The 16,788-nt window shown below is 40.9% G+C and overlaps 1 protein-coding gene across 1 annotated transcript in view; it reads left to right on the top strand.

Annotated features, from left to right (window-relative positions):
- The window catches only part of LOC141146080 (fibrocystin-L-like), a 364,397-nt gene that overhangs the window by 185,467 nt on the left and 162,142 nt on the right, over positions 1 to 16,788 (top strand). Inside the window, exons 34-40 of the mRNA XM_073632840.1 lie at positions 939 to 1,075; positions 3,641 to 3,745; positions 5,231 to 5,416; positions 6,859 to 7,029; positions 8,178 to 8,201; positions 8,485 to 8,687; positions 11,496 to 12,480. Coding sequence (XP_073488941.1) covers positions 939 to 1,075; positions 3,641 to 3,745; positions 5,231 to 5,416; positions 6,859 to 7,029; positions 8,178 to 8,201; positions 8,485 to 8,687; positions 11,496 to 12,480 — 1,811 coding nt within the window. The remainder of the gene's footprint in view (positions 1 to 938; positions 1,076 to 3,640; positions 3,746 to 5,230; positions 5,417 to 6,858; positions 7,030 to 8,177; positions 8,202 to 8,484; positions 8,688 to 11,495; positions 12,481 to 16,788) is intronic.

Raw genomic sequence — 16,788 nt, forward strand, 5'->3', positions numbered from 1 at the left:
ATAGGTCCCAAAGTGTAACATATATAGAGAAAACCAAACCAGTTCCTGGGTGTAGTAAAATCACTATCAGCGGGCTACACAGCCTGGATCACGCTCTGCTGCCGACTCCCGCTCCTCCACTTAAATCCTCCGATTATGGTGTTTCATTCATAGAATAAAAGAAATTCATCATTGCGCAATGATCAGCATAGAACGCATCAACAGCATGAAAAGCACAGGTGGATCCACTCACATGTACTTCTATGGTAAACAGCACTATGGAACAGTCAGAACAATTTCCTCTCCTCCTATCACATCCAATGTGCTTCGTACAGACACATCAGGTGTCGTCACTGGCTCCTCCCGACGCGTTGCATCACATGTCACGTGACTTTATCAAGGGTACATTTAGTACACTATTGCACATTTCTGAGCATGTGCAGAGCTTCCAGTACTGCTTTGCAAAGTCCCTAGCTGAACTGGGTACATGAACAGAAGGGGAAGGTAGAAAACAGCAGGATCAACCAGTTTTTTTTGCAGAATACAAAAAACAAATCTCATAGTGACTGAGTGAGTATAAACAGCATGTAATACAGCATTTATTAATTGTTTTTTATGATGTGGGTTGAGTAACACTTTAAGGGCTCATTTAGACCTGCAGTTGGGGGATGTTAAAAACGCAGAGTCATGTTTTTAACACTCCCCTTAAACTGCAAAGGCAGTGGATGGGGGTGTTCCCATGCCAGGATTGTGTTGCTTTGATTCACACCCACGGCAAAAATATTACTTCCAACATTTTCAGTGGCCAGTACTGCTGCAAAACACGTCTCATTGAATGAGGATACAAAGCAAATGCATTGGTGCAGCATTTACGGGATTAAAACAGGTAATCAGTAGGCAGTGAGGAGGCATCATACTGAGAAGTATAATAAACTTAATGGTATTTGTTCTGATTTCAGCATTGAGGCGTCAATAAAGTACATTCTAAATGTGAACAGCATCTCTCCAGAGTATGGATCCATGTACGGAGGATCTCATGTCACATTGAGAGGATCCGGATTCAGTTCTAACCCACAAGATATTATTGTACAAATAGGTAAGTTACAACAAAGCTTTGTTATATGGCCTTACAAGCTTACAGGTTTTTCAGCTGTACAGAAGGCAATCCCGATCTATCGCTGGAAGGGTGGTGTTCACAGTATATAAAAGCTACAAAATTAGAAACTCTGCCATTCCATATGTCTGTGGGAGCCATGGGTTCAAGCCTTGTGTAAATTATGTTTCAATGTGTTGGAGCTTATACAGGGTTAATGACTTTCTCTCCCATGTCATAATGTCCAGGCATAATGATTGGCTGCTCAGATTCTCTACATCTTAGGTAGAAGGGGAGATGCTCACAAGAGGTCCCTCACACCCAGAAGCACCCAGTATTTATAAGGGCACCAACAGACAGAGTATGGGATCTGACACTGAAAAAAGCATCCAAGAAGGACTAGGACATAAAGTGGTTCTAAAGGATTAAGGATTTTTACCTTAATGCATTCTCTCTGCATTAACCACTTGAGCTCTTGAAGATTTGAACACCTTCATGACCAGACCCTTTTTTATTATTTAGCACTGCGCTACTTTAACTGGTAATTGCACGGTCATGCAACGCTGTACCCAAATAAAATTTGTATTATCTTTTTCACACAAATAGAGCTTTCTTTGGGTGGTATTTGATCACCACTGGATTTTTTTTTTTTTTTTTTTTGATATAAACGAAAATAGACCAAAATTTTTAAAAAATAAACAACAATATTGTATTTTTTACTTTCTTCTATATAAAAAAATAAAATAAAAAAAATCTAATTTCTTTATAAATTTTGCCCAATTTTGCCCCCCCCCAAAAAAAAAAAATTGCAATAAGTGTATATTGGTTGGTTTGCGTGAAAGTTATAGCGCCTACAAACTATGGTATATATGCTGGAATTTTTATTTATTTATTTATTTTATACTACTAATAGCGGCGACCAGCGACTTATAATGGGACTGCGATAGTACAGCGGTAAATCTAAAACTGGCACTGGGGGGAATTGACTAACTGCCACTGACATCACCAGTGACATTAATACAGTGATCAGTGATAATACTATACACTGTCACTGTACTAATGACACTGGCTGGGAAGGGGGTAACATGTAGGGTGATCAAGGGGTTAAAAGTGTGCCTAACAATGTGTTATGTGTGTAAAGTGTGCTGTTTTTTACTAAAGATCTCTCAGTTTAAAGCAGGGATAAGAAACTGACAGATTGCTCCCTCTGTACAGAGCTCTGGGTTGTTTACCAACCCAGAGCTCTGGGCTGTGATTGTACACAGCCGATCAGCAGGTCCCAGTCGTGAATCATTGGCCAGGACTTGCTGACAGGATCCCGGTTTGTACAATCACAGTGGGAGCCGGGGTGGTTGGCAAGTGGTTAAAGCGGAGTTCCGCTAAAAAAAAAAAAAATTAAAAGTCAGCAGCTACTAAATACTGCAGCTGCTGACTTTACTATTAGGACACTTACCTGCCCAGGGCGCCCGCGATGTCCTCACCCCAAGCCGATCTGTCCCTCGGCTCCCGGGTGGAGGCGCCACAATCTTCAGTAAGGGAATCAGGAAGTGAAGCCTTGGGGCTTCACAGCCTGGTTCCCTACTGCGCATGTGCGAGTCGTGGTGCGATCTCACTGGTCCCTGCTGTCTTCTGGGACCTGTATGTCTCGGTCAGAAGACAGCTGGGGGGACGGAGGAGGGGTCGGACATGGCGTAGATCTCCGCGGATAGTGCGGCGATCTATGCCTGTGTGCTCCCCCCCCCCCCGAAAGGTGCCAAATGTGACACCGGAGGGGGGGGATTCAAAAAGCAGAAGTTCCATTTTTGGATGGAACTCCGCTTTAAGGTAAAAACACTTCAGTGCTGCAGGGTCCCCCCAGCGACTGATTTTGATTCAGCGATGTGCACAAGAGCAGAGGTTTTCTCCCTCTTCATTGGCTTAGATACAGCAACGGGGGCCATTGGCTCCCGCTGCTGTCAATCACAGCTCGTGAGTAGGGAGCAGGCAGAGGTGTTGAGCTGCGCTCTGTGTGTCTTATGGACACAGCGAGGAGCTCAGGTGCAAGCAGACATGAGGGACCCCATAACAAGTGTTCACCATGATAAGGTAGTGAGAAGAAAAAACATATTCAGAGAGCTTACTGACTCAGGTTTGGTTGGTTGCAAAAAACAGGGCTACCCTTCAGTGGAACCCAGCAGGTTACTAGAAAAAAACATGAATAGAATGAGCACTTGACAAAATAATAAAGAGTCCAAAATGATTTATTGGTTTGAACTAGAAAACACCCAACACGTTTTGAGAGCTGGAAAACACTCCTCCTTCATCTCGGCTTCAGTTAAAGTAGGAAACCTGATTGGACTCAAAAGATGAATATCAGTGGGTGGATAGTCTGTTAAGAAAATCTGTTGCTTTTCCCTGAAGTGACATATTCTCTTAAAGTACACATTTCCTTTATACATATGTAGTAAGTTAACTTTTTTGATGGAAATTATTTTTAGTTGTTTTTAATTTGAAGCCTTGATGTAAGCTTTTTTAGACCTTTTTATTTTTATATTTAGAATTTATTTTCATATTATTTCTCACACTCAGGCTCCCTCCCATGCAATGTCTCTGTTAGTTCAGCCACTGAGTTGACCTGTGTAATACAGAAACCTGGAAAAGTCTTCACTGTCACCAACGAAGGAAGCATTGCACGTAAGTAGAGGTATCTTCATAAATATGAGACATACAGGAAAATGGTATTCTTTTACAAAGCATGACCTGTAATCAAGTTATTTGTTTTCTGCCTTACATTAAAGTAAAATTACATTAGCATAATTTTATGTACACTGTATATGTGCTTTTTTCTCTCTCAACAAGGGTTGACAACTCCTCTACCTTGACCCATATTTAGGGATCACACTGCCCTTTGGGCAGGATTTATCTTTGTTAGTTTTCAATCCTGTGAGGTGATTGTTGTGATAAAAACTAAAACTTTAGTGTTCCAGTATGTTTAATATGGAAAGATACCCCTGGTATATATTATGCATAATCAGAGGTCTGCAGAGAACATTTTGTCATGCCAAATGAGATGCAGAGAAAATGATGGTTCCACTGAGCTGTCCTGTGCCCCTTCCATTTCAAAAAGAAAGAACTGCATAGCCTAATAGCTCAGTTATATTAAGAACCTACCCTGCATTAAGATCATTGTGCTTTGTTTGAGTCCACCACTGCCATTGACTGCTATGACACAGTAAGGTACAAGAGAGAGGCCACACAAAGTTCTTTAGTTGAGTGGCATCTTGATATGGCGCGGTCATTTACCCCGTAGGATCTTGACCTTACAATCTAAGGTCCCTAACACACAATCATACATATACTAGGGCTAATTTAGACAGGATCTGATTAGCCTACCAGCTTGTCTTTGGAGCGTGGGAAGAAACTGGAGTACCAGGAGGAAACCCATCCAGGCACAGGGAGAACATGCAAACTCCAAGCAGATGGTGTAGTGGTCGGGATTTGAACCAGAGACCCTATTTGCTGCTAGGTGCTAACCACTACACCACTGCGCTGCCTTGAATACTTTAGAATACTTCCATGTAATATGTGGCTTTTGGAGAAATGGGAACCCTATAAACAAGTGACTCTATCAGCACAGTAGAAAATTTAACAAAACAGCTCTCTGTCCTCATCCTGTTGCCCTGTGCCACAAATCTTTGCAATCTTAAAGAACTTACCTGGCTCAAAAGTTTTCAGCATTCAACACACTTCCAAGAGTGTCAGATCATTGGTGCCCTGCTGCATCCTATGGTTTCTTCCTCCTGCCCTAGTGGTGGAATCACAGGACATTGCTGGGGGTCCAGACATCTCACATTCCCAGAAGTTATTACTTTCCTGTCCAGTCTTCTGTTTTTGGATCTTCTTGAAGAGCTAAAATGACCAAGAAATCTTTGGCAACTTACACATTTCCTGGAATGTCAGTTGTATTCCCCACAGTAAGTGAGATATTAATGCAAAAAACATACACTGTTACTACTTAAGATACGTAATACTTAAATTTAGGTGTAGTGGTCACTATTCTCCTGTTCTGGTGAGAATAGGGAATGGCGGGTAAATAGTTGATGTGCAGTATATTCCTACACACTTATCATCTTTGTTGTGAAAATTTTGCATCCAGTAACATTAACATTTTTATTTTAGAGTATGGTGCTGGCTATGCTTGGTCTCCATCAAGGCTGGATATATCTGTAGGTGACACTGTAGTCTGGATATGGAGCTCTCAGCCCTTAATAACAGGCATGGGATATAGAGTATTTTCAGTGTCAGATCCTGACAACCGTTCCTATGATGGCAATGCCTTCAACAGTGGATCTCGAGTGCCATCAGGTTTGTATGCAGTTCATCCATTATTGTAAAAAAACTGTATCAGTTGTATTTGTGAATGGATGGGGCATGTTCTTGATGCCACAAGCTGTGATTAATAGCTGCAAAGCAAATCTGTATTTGTAGTTGGCTAATAATCTTATACATCTGAAGATTCTGGAATTCCGGAAGGTGTGCCTTATACAAAATCTTTTTTTTTGCTTAAGTTTTAGTGAATATGAGCAGACCAGAAAAATAATTAAACCTGCTTCTAGTTTAGATAAACTGTTGGTATTGTTATTATGTGATATTATAGTAAGTTGAGCACAAGACTACAATACATGTACATGTTGTATCCCTTTAAAAGTGCTGCAAGTACAGAACAAATGCCCATTGAGCTTGTCAGAAATTCAGTGAGCCCCTAACTTCCTGCTGTAAGTATATAAAATAGCCTGATGATCCTACCAGAAATCCTGTGAGCTCCTTTCTTCCTTTTGTGAGCTTACATTGCGGTGTCATAAAATATCTAAGAGTGTTATCAGCCCTTCCCAAAGTCCCATGCACACTGGGTGTTTAGCTCCAGTAAATGGGGCTTTGGCATTTAGCTGCTAAATGCCAGAGCCCTACTCACTTGGGCTAAACTCCCAGTGTGCATGGGGCCTTAGTTCTTTTTCGCTGGACAACAGAAATCCACCATTTCCACCCTTCCTGTTTATTTCTTTCCCAGAAAAACAATACTGCGGCTTGAGTCCTCTGAACCTGCCCACATTTGTTATGTAGTGAAAGGGCTCTTTGGAGGTGTAGTTCTGGGGAAAGGGGCACATGTCTACATAAAAAACAGACCTAGGGCACCTTTTTACAAGCTGATGATGATGTCACAGGTGTAATAAAAGTTGTTTCTTGCTACAAGAAAAGGTAAATGGAAAAAAATTAATGCTGGGACATGTTATGGAGGGGCAGGGGGAGATATATACGGCAGGGCTTTTTTTTTCTCAGAGAATAGGTGCAGGTACTCCCCACTTCCGAGTCACCCAAATCTCCACCCCCGCTACCTACCACCTAGCACATCCCTTGGTTCCATCCCTATCCACCTTCCAGTAGCAGACACATCCACATCACCTTTTAGAGAATACAGAACCAAGTATCATTTTTCTGTGATAAGTAATTTGTATGGAATTTGTTGATAACAGGAAAAGTAGTAAAATAAATCCCCTGCAGCCAGCAACAATAGCCCCCCTTCCCCAGCAACAATAGATTCTCCTAAAAAAAAGACTCTCAGCAACAATACACTCCTTGCATTCCTGCTGAAAAATAGCCCTGGTTATAGGGATAAATGTGAGACATGCTTATACAAATCATTTAAAATGTACATCATATTTAAATTCTGTCTTAGTGGGAAATGCATAATTGAACATTTTGCATTTAGTTTGTATGGTGATGCTTTAACAGTGTTTTCTTGTTCTCAGGTGTCTTTTCCTACAAGTTCACATCTCCAGGAACTTATTACTACAGCAGTGGTTACATCAATGATGGACAGACATTATACATGCAGGGGGTGGTCTATGTCTCTCCACTCAAAGAAACCATCAGTGCAGTACAGGTGACAGTTGGAGGATTTGAGGCTGATTATGTACCAGGTAAATCATTTTGGAACTAATATTTGCCTAGCACTGTTGTACTCACAAGAGATGAGTGTTATAGTGAATTGGTAGAAATTGACCTAAAGAGCCTCTTACCATGGAACAAAGTGGCAGTGGGCTTCTCCATTTAGAATGCCATGCTCCAAAGGGAACATAGACATCTTGCCCCCAAATTACCTCAATTTGAGAGAATTAAATTGCAATACTAGTTTCAGGGCCACTGGAGCTTTTAAGGAGACATTCCCTTCCCTACTGTGACATCAGTGACCAATAAGATATTTGTTTACATCTTTATTAAGTACTATAATAATAATAAGAAGAAAGTATAGTAGTTATTAGGTCATTGATGTCACACAAGGAAAGAGAAGGGAGTGCAAGCTTCCTATTTAGGACCAGTTGTGCACTCCACAAGCTCTTAGTACACTGATACGTGATCCTCTGAACCAGTGGCATTGCTAGGGGGTGGCTTTTGGGGCTATAGCCCCGAATCTGGGGCCCATAGCCCCAAGTCTCTGCAGGGGGCCCCAAGGGGAGGAGAGGCTCTCTTGGGACCCTGATGTAAGTGGGAGGCTCTCTGGGGACCCTGATGCAAGGGGAAGCTCTCTGGGGACCCTGATTTAAGGGGGAGGCTCTCTGGGGACCCTAATGTAAGGGAGGCTCTCTGGGAACCCTGATGTAAGTGGGGGGCTCTCTAAGGGGCCCTGATGCAAGGCGGAGGCTCTCTGGGGTCTCTGATGTAAGGAGGAGGCTCTCTGGGGATCCTGATGTAAGGGAGGACTCTCTGGGGACCCTGATGTAAGGAGGGGCTTTCTGGGGACCCTGATGTAAGTGGAGGGCTCTCTGGGGATATATACACACACACATGTATATTACTGTATATACATGTGTATGCCTGCCCAAGCGTATGACTTTCTTTATTACACTGCTATGGGCTCTAGCCCCAGATCTTTTGTAGACCTAGCAACTCCCCTGCTCTGAACTACATATTAGGTTTGCAGGTGAAGCAAACTGTCATTTTCTAGGGAACGCCAGAATATAGCAAATGCTAGCTTTGCTGTTGGTTCTAATAGTGCTCATCTGTTTCTTCATCCCACTTTGAATAAGCTCTTCTTGCTATAAACATTTTTCAACAAGAGGTGGCTAAGGATACGATCTCCATCTACATATTTATTTCCTGCCATAACCAAGGACCTGTGGGAATAGGCATGGGCCTCTTCACTACTACATTTAGGATTCGTGTTGCTCTGTTTGTTACTCTATTGTTTTCCTTTTTTGTACCCATTACATAAGACTCCGTTCTTGTCTTTGTGTGAAGCTTTGTTAATTCAGCCAAAAGACATACAAGCAGACATTCAGATTAAATCTGTTTATTCAAAAGTTGCAAATGTGTGGCTTGTGTGTATTGTTCCTTGTTCAATTTGTATTTATGTGTTTCTCTAGTTCCCCTTTCACCTTCACCAGCTGCTGACTGTGCCGCTCCAGAACCTATTTGTCCACAGCTGGATAATAGTATGTCACCTAATAATTCCATCTGGTTCGGGTACTCCAACTGTCACTCACCTTCCATTACCAGCATTACACCAGCCTATGGAACAATTCATGACCCCATAACCATACTGGGATCTGGCTTCAGCAACGTCACATGTGCTAACCAGGTAACTATTTGGATGAGACCAAATGAGACAGATAGATAGATAGATAGATAGATAGATAGATAGATAGATAGATAGATAGATAGATAGATAGATAGATAGATAGATAGATAGATTTTAGTATATATAAAGTCTAAGGCAGGCCATACATTATACAATTTTGTTTCTACAATTTTCCTTTAGATTTACCAAAACCATATAATATGAGATCAGACCTAAACACTTTCAATTTGTATGCAGTCAGCCAGGCCCTTGCACTACACGGCTGAAGGTAAATCTAAAAGAAAATTTAACAAGAAAATTGTATAATGTATGGTCAACTTTAGTTTAGCAAACATCGCTATGGTCTTTCAAATTCTAAAGGGTCAGTCCAGCTAAAATTTAACTCTGGGTAGATGTTGGTGCTCAATCTCTCAACAGCGATTTCTATATATCAGACCTGGTTCTCTGGGTCCCACTTCTGTTATAGCCATTACCAGGGAATGAGATCACATCTCCTGCAGCAGGAGGAGTGAGTGTATGAAGCACGAGGGAGAAGAAAGGAACTCAAGTGAGAAGATCTCATTACTGGAGCCATCAAGAGTTGTAAGAAAGCATTGTCTGCAAGATCCATTACATCACTTTTTATTTTTTGGTTTTGAGTAATATTCCTTTTTTACAGAAATATTGTAAAGCTTAGATTCCCATGTTGGGTAATACTTTGCAAAACACAACAGTGTCTGTGTTCGTAATTTAACTGAACCAAGTACAATACTGTAGATCAGCAAATTTCAGTCAATAATAGGGATGAGCAGTGTGGTTTAGACAAAATTTTACAGTAGGGTGGAAAAAAACTCAGTTTCGCTCATTGAATGGCTAATGTGAAATTTGCTTAAAAAGATCTATTCTTTTTTCTTTATTTATAGGGTGTGGGTTTTTTTGAGGAGGGAGAAGGGATGTTGTATCTTTTGTTATTGTATTTTTCTCCTTTGTATATTTGATTGTTGTGTACTGTTATGTTTGATCACTGTCTGTGGTTTCTTTCTGTGCAAAAGAAAGTAGAATAATAACCATAACGAAGGTCTTTTTTTTTTTTGCAACATTAACAAATCTAGGGTTTTTGAGAGGAGCTTCCAAAATCCTCAAGAACTATTTAAAACCCACTGTACCCTTAAAAAAACAAAGAAAACCATTAAGTTTCAAGAAGTGGCTGAAATCTCCCAATTTTCAATGAAAACATTCCATTGCTCATATCAATCAATAATGAGCCAAAGGTGTGCTTCAGGCATAATATTCTGCATGGTCCCTACATCAATGCCTGGAGTGACCTATTTTTTATTATATTATGCAAGCCATATAGCGCTGTATAATGGGATGGTCCCAGAACTGCAGGTGAACTCTGAGGCCTGTTGCTTTTCATATAGTAATTCTGCTGAAGATATTAGAAACATTAGTAAGAAAATAGAAAGTTTTACACAGAAAGTGCAGTGCTATCACAAAAAAAATAGAAAAAAAAATCAATACATTGTGAAAATAAGCATGAAAATAAGTTTGTCTTTTCCAAAAAAGAGACTGTGCTTAAAGTGTTACTGAACCCACAACAGTAAAATCAGTCTGTATATGCAATAAAGCATGCTTGTTATACTCACTGTGGAACCTAAGGGGTTAATCCTCTGCATTGTATAAAACGCTGTTTGATCCTGTCTTCTCTGATCCTACCTTCTTCCACTGCTCCCAAACCATCTCCTGATAGAACAGAGCCTTGGGGGAAAGCTGCACATGCTCAGTTTGTTGTGTATTTCTAGCTGTAATGTAGTGAGTGAACTGATCTGCACAAATCAGAGTTTTTGATGTACCGAGCTGCTTCACTTAAGCCAGACTCCCCTGTCTCCTTGCAACCCACACCAATCCTTTATTGGACAGTCTGAAGGGAAAATACAGTCTTTGACTTGCATGATACGCAACTTTCAGTTGGTGAAATGCAGTTTCAGGTCAGGTGGAACGTACACAATTACACGCTGGTTCTGAGATCCAAATCTCCATCCTGAATTCGGTGCTCCACACAGCAGAAACACTGACAGCAACCCATGGGCCCTGGCTTCAGCACATCCTCCTGCTAACATGAGATATTCCAGGGACCTAGATCAAGTATTTTGAATGGTCTCCAACTGAACTGGGCTTCAGAATAGACTCCGACGGTCTTTCCGACGGAGTTCCGCTGAAACGGACTTGCCTACACACGATCACACCAAAGTCTGATCGTTTAGAACGTGATGACATACAACGGGACTAGAAAAAGGAAGTTCAATAGCCAATAGCTGCCCTTGAGTCGTTTTTGGTCGGTCGGAATAGCCTACAGACGAGCGGTTTTCCTGATAGGAACTGATTTGAAACATGTTCTATTTCTAGGTCCGTCAGAATTTTAGAAAGAAAAAGTCAGACGAAGCCAACACACGATCGGAATGTCTGACGGAATGATTCCGTCTGACCTTTTCTGCTGGAAAGTCCGGTCGTGTGTACGCGGCGTTAGGCACGGACTCTCTTTTGGAAAAGACAGACTTTTATTTTCATGCTTATTTCCACAATGTATTGATTATTGTTTTGTTTGTTTGTGATAGCGCTGCACTTTGTGTGTAAAAGTTTAGAAGGTTTTGTATCTGTTAACCTGTGCCAGGAGCTGTCCTCTTTACTCTTTCACTCAAAAATATTTTTTTGAATCTAGCACAAAATTCTATAGGTTTAGGAATGTTAATGAATTTTTAGTGGGAATGTCATCTGTGCTGCCAACCTTATAATAAAATATACTTACCGGTATATCTATATTTTTATTAGGTTTCAGTTGGAAATTACCCGTGTATAGTTCTGTCCGCTGATAAAACTTCAATAACCTGTAAGATAGATCCTCAGGACTCCATGAATATTGGAATTGCAGAACTTGTATCTTTAACAGTGAACAACTATGGGAACGCTATCAATGCGATAAACCAAGAGATGAACAGGAGATTTGCCTTGTTGCCTCACATTGATTCCATCATACCGAACAATGGTTTTGTTTCCGGACGTACAAGAATAACCATAGCTGGATCTGGTTTCTCAAACAACACCGTCACCTCCATAACAGGCTTAGGCTGTAGTATTGTCTCAATGAATTACACAAACATTATTTGTGACACCCAAGCCAGTTACGATCACACTGTTAATGTCCAAATGACAGTCAATGGAATTACAGCACTCTGCAAAGGAAGCTGCAACTTCATCTATACCAACTCAATCACAGTGGTTGCATCAAGCATTTCCCCAAATGTAGTCCGCAACACTTCAACTGTGTTGAACATTTATGGCAGTGGATTTGGAACAGACATCAACGACATAGCAGTTTATATTGGAGATAGTGTGGCAGCCAGTGTGATAGATGTCAATGACACTGAAATTAAATGCAGTGTAGATCCAATTCCTGCTGGGAGCTATGCAGTCAAAGTTATTGTCCTAAGCAAAGGCTTGGCCCAGGGCTACTTGACCATAAATAGTCCTGCTGAAATTGTACTCTTGACACCATCTGGAAGTGTTCTAGGTGGAACAGTTTTGCAAATAGAAGGGAATGGATTCCCCCCAATGAAAACTACAGTGCAAGTTGGTGGTGTCCCATGCTTTATTCTGTCAGTAACCCCCGGCAGTATCCAGTGTGTTACTCCTGCAAGCTCAGCTGCCAAGATTGCCATGGTAAACATTTACATACCATCTGCATCCTATCCATCACTCAGCTATTCCTACGCAGAGGCAGACACCCCTACAGTAACATCAATTTCTCCCAGCACAGGTATAATTTTTTTAAATGTGGCACGTAAAGTAGATATAAAAACATTATCAATTAGTGCAGTTATGTGTTCATTCAAAAATATAATTACATTTGTAAATATAACTAATAGAGAGATACTTAAATCTGACTTGGTTTCAGACTCTTGCAATCCCTGTACATTCAGACTGGGGAAGGGACAGCCAATAAATTATGCTGTGGTTCATATGAGCTAGAAACGAATATCCTGACTGCAGTGAGTGAGCAGAAGGATGAACCATCACTGTACTTCTACTGCTCCTTCAGTGTCTAGCCACAAGCTGGGGGAGGGATGTGACAAGGCTGAAACTCTTAACTACAAACCAGAAAAGCCAGGTCATCAACCTTGTTGTTCTGTTTGCAGGGTTGTGTATATCTCAGAAGTGTCTGAACAGAAATAGAAATTTTCTGGTAATTAAAAAAAAAAACATAAGCTGGCCATACACATTACAGTTTAATTGTACGGTTTTCCTTTAGATTTACCAAAACTTTGTAATGTGAGGGCCTTTCAACAATAATTCATTGCATTTGTATCCTATAAGGGGAGCCCAAACACAATTGTTGGTAGAGCTAAAAATTTTACATGATGTTGGTGTGTTTGGCCAGCTTAATGTCTATATTTAACCCCTTCACACCTACATAACACATATATGCGGCCTCACTGCACTGGGCTTTTTTTACGTGGGGCCACATATATGTGTTTCTCCCTTTGTGCTGGCAGCGCAGCGCACGACGTTCTCCCAGCACAGAGACTAGGGTCTCACCCAGGGGCGTACCTAGAGCATTTGGCACCCAGAGCGGATCCTATATCTGGCACCCCCCACTTTAAAATGTAAAAACACCCCACTGTGCCCCCTGAATACCTCTGCATCCCCCAATATCTCTTTGTCACTACTTTGTACCACCTCTCCACAACTGGACCCCTTTAGATTGCACTGCCCCCCCCCCCCCTGCAGCTCTGGACCCCTTTACAATACACAGTCCCCCTGCACCTCTGGACTCATTTATATTACACAACCCCCTACATCTCTGGATCCCTTTTAACTACTTGCTTACTGGGCACTTAAACCCCCCTCCTGCCCAGACCAATTTTCAGCTTTCAGTGCTCTCACACTTTGAATGACAATTACTCAGTCATGCAACACTGTACCCAAACATTTTTTTTGTCCTTTTTTTCATACAAATAGAGCTTTCATTTGGTGGTATTTGATCACCTCTGGGTTTTTTAATTTTTGCGCTATAAATGAAAAAAGACCGAAAATTTTGAAAAAAAATGCTTTTTTCTTCGTTTCTGTGATAAAATTTTGCAAATTAGCAATTTTTATTCATAAATGTTGGCCACAATTTATACTGCTACATATCTTTGGTAAAAATAACCCAAATTAGTGGATATTATGTGGTCTGTGTGAAATTTATAGAGTCTACAAGCTATGGTACAAATCATAAAAAAATGATCACATCTGATCACACCTGATGTACTGAGGCTTATCTCCTTTCTTGAGACCATAACAAGCCAGGAAAGTACAAATGCCCCCCAAATGACCCCTTTTTGGAAAGTAGACATTCCAGGGTATTTAGTAAGAGGCATGGTGAGTTATTTGAAGTTGTCATTTTTTCCCACAATTCTTTGCAAATTAAGGTTTTTTTTTATTTTTTATATTTTTTTCAGAAAATTGTCATTGTAATAGCTTATTTCTCTCACATGGAATGTGCATACCACAAATGACACCACAAAATACATTCGGCTACTCCTCCTGAGTATTACAATACCACATGTGTGGGACTTTTTCACTAACTGGCCACATACAGAGGCCCAACATGCAGGGAGCATCATCAGGTGTTCAAGGAGCATAAATTACCCATCTAACTTGTTGACTACCTATTACATTTTGAAGGCCCTAGAGCACCAGGACAATGGAAACGCCCACAAAATGACCCCATTTTGGAAAGCTAACACCCCAACGTATAATCTATGAGGCATAATGAGTCTTTTGAATGGTTCATTTTTTTCCAGAAGTTTTTGGAAAATGTGGAAAAATATGAAAACGCATTTTTTTTTACACAAAGTTGTCCGTTTATAAGATATTTCCAACACATAGCATTTACATAGCAAAAATAACACCCCGAAATACATTCTGCTACTCCTCCTGAGTAAAACGATACCACATGTGTGAGACTTTTACACAGCCTGACCACATACAGAGGCCTAACGTTGAAGTAGCACCTTCAGGTGTTCTAGGAGCATAAATTACACATCTCGATTCTCACCCACCTATTACACTTTTGAAGGTCCTGGAGCACCAGGACAATGTAAACGCCCACAAAATGACCCCATTTTGGAAAGCTAACACCCCAACGTATAATCTATGAGGCATAATGAGTCTTTTGAACGGTTCATTTTTTTCCAGAAGTTTTTGGAAAATGTGGAAAAAAATGAAAACGCATTTTTTTTTTACACAAAGTTGTCCGTTTATAAGATATTTCCAACACATAGCATTTACATAGCAAAAATAACACCCCGAAATACATTCTGCTACTTCTCCTGAGTAAAACGATGCCACATGTGTGAGACTTTTACACAGCCTGACCACATACAGAGGCCTAACATTGAAGTAGCACCTTCAGGTGTTCTAGGAGCATAAATTACACATCTCATTTCTCACCCACCTATTACACTTTTGAAGGCCCTGGAGCACCAGGACAAAGGAAACGCCCACAAAATGACCCCATTTTGGAAAGCTAACACCCCAACGTATAATCTATGAGGCATAATGAGTCTTTTGAACGGTTCATTTTTTTCCAGAAGTTTTTGGAAAATGTGGAAAAAAATGAAAACGCATTTTTTTTTTACACAAAGTTGTCCGTTTATAAGATATTTCCAACACATAGCATTTACATAGCAAAAATAACACCCCGAAATACATTCTGCTACTCCTCCTGAGTAAAACGATACCACATGTGTGAGACTTTTACACAGCCTGACCACATACAGAGGCCTAACATAGAAGTAGCACCTTCAGGTGTTCTAGGAGCATAAATTACACATCTCGATTCTCACCTACCTATTACACTTTTGAAGGTCCTGGAGCACCAGGACAATGTAAACGCCCACAAAATGACCCCATTTTGGAAAGCTAACACCCCAACGTATAATCTATGAGGCATAATGAGTCTTTTGAACGGTTCATTTTTTTCCAGAAGTTTTTGGAAAATGTGGAAAAAAATGAAAACGCATTTTTTTTTTACACAAAGTTGTCCGTTTATAAGATATTTCCAACACATAGCATTTACATAGCAAAAATAACACCCCGAAATACATTCTGCTACTCCTCCTGAGTAAAACGATACCACATGTGTGAGACTTTTACACAGCCTGACCACATACAGAGGCCTAACATTGAAGTAGCACCTTCAGGTGTTCTAGGAGCATAAATTACACATCTCATTTCTCACCCACCTATTACACTTTTGAAGGCCCTGGAGCACCAGGACAATGGAAACGCCCACAAAATGACCCCATTTTGGAAAGCTAACACCCCAACATATAATCTATGAGGCATAATGAGTCTTTTGAATGGTTCATTTTTTTCCAGAAGTTTTTGGAATATGTGGAAAAAAAATGAAAACCCATTTTTTTTTACACAAAGTTGTCCGTTTATAGGATATTTCCAACACATAGCATTTACATAGCAAAAATGACACCCCAAAATACACTGTGGCACTCCTTCTGAGTATGGCAATACCACATGTGTGAGACCTTTACACAGCCTGGCCACATACAGAGATCCAACATGCAAGGAACACCATCAGGTGTTCCAGGGACACATAGCATGCATATACCAAGAATTACACCCCAAAATACATTATGCTGAGCAAAGAGAAACAAAAGATTACCTGTGGTTTTAGTAGTATAATTGTCCCCAGGAGGATAGCACTGGTCCAGGCAGCAGGCAGGGACTTGGTCAGCAACAGCGAACACAATTTTTCAGGCAGCAGGCAGAAATACTGTCCATAGTCAGTACAGGCAGCAGGCAGGGATACTGTCCATAGGTCAGTGCAGTGCAGGGTCAGTGCAGGCAGAGATTGTCAGCAGTGCCAAAATATTGGTCTTGGTAGTAGGCAGAAACAAGGTCCATGTGCTGTGGTCAGTGCGACAAACAGAGGCATGACAGCAGTAACTCCTACAGGCAGCAGGCAGAAGTAGGGCCTCGTTCAGGACAGAATGGGGACAGGGGTAGAGGCTTCTCCCACCCAAATCTCTTTGAAGCCTCCGAGTCTCCAGACCCTAATCTA

Source organism: Aquarana catesbeiana, linkage group LG05 (assembly GCF_042186555.1).
Source record: "Aquarana catesbeiana isolate 2022-GZ linkage group LG05, ASM4218655v1, whole genome shotgun sequence".
NCBI lineage: Eukaryota > Metazoa > Chordata > Amphibia > Anura > Ranidae > Aquarana > Aquarana catesbeiana.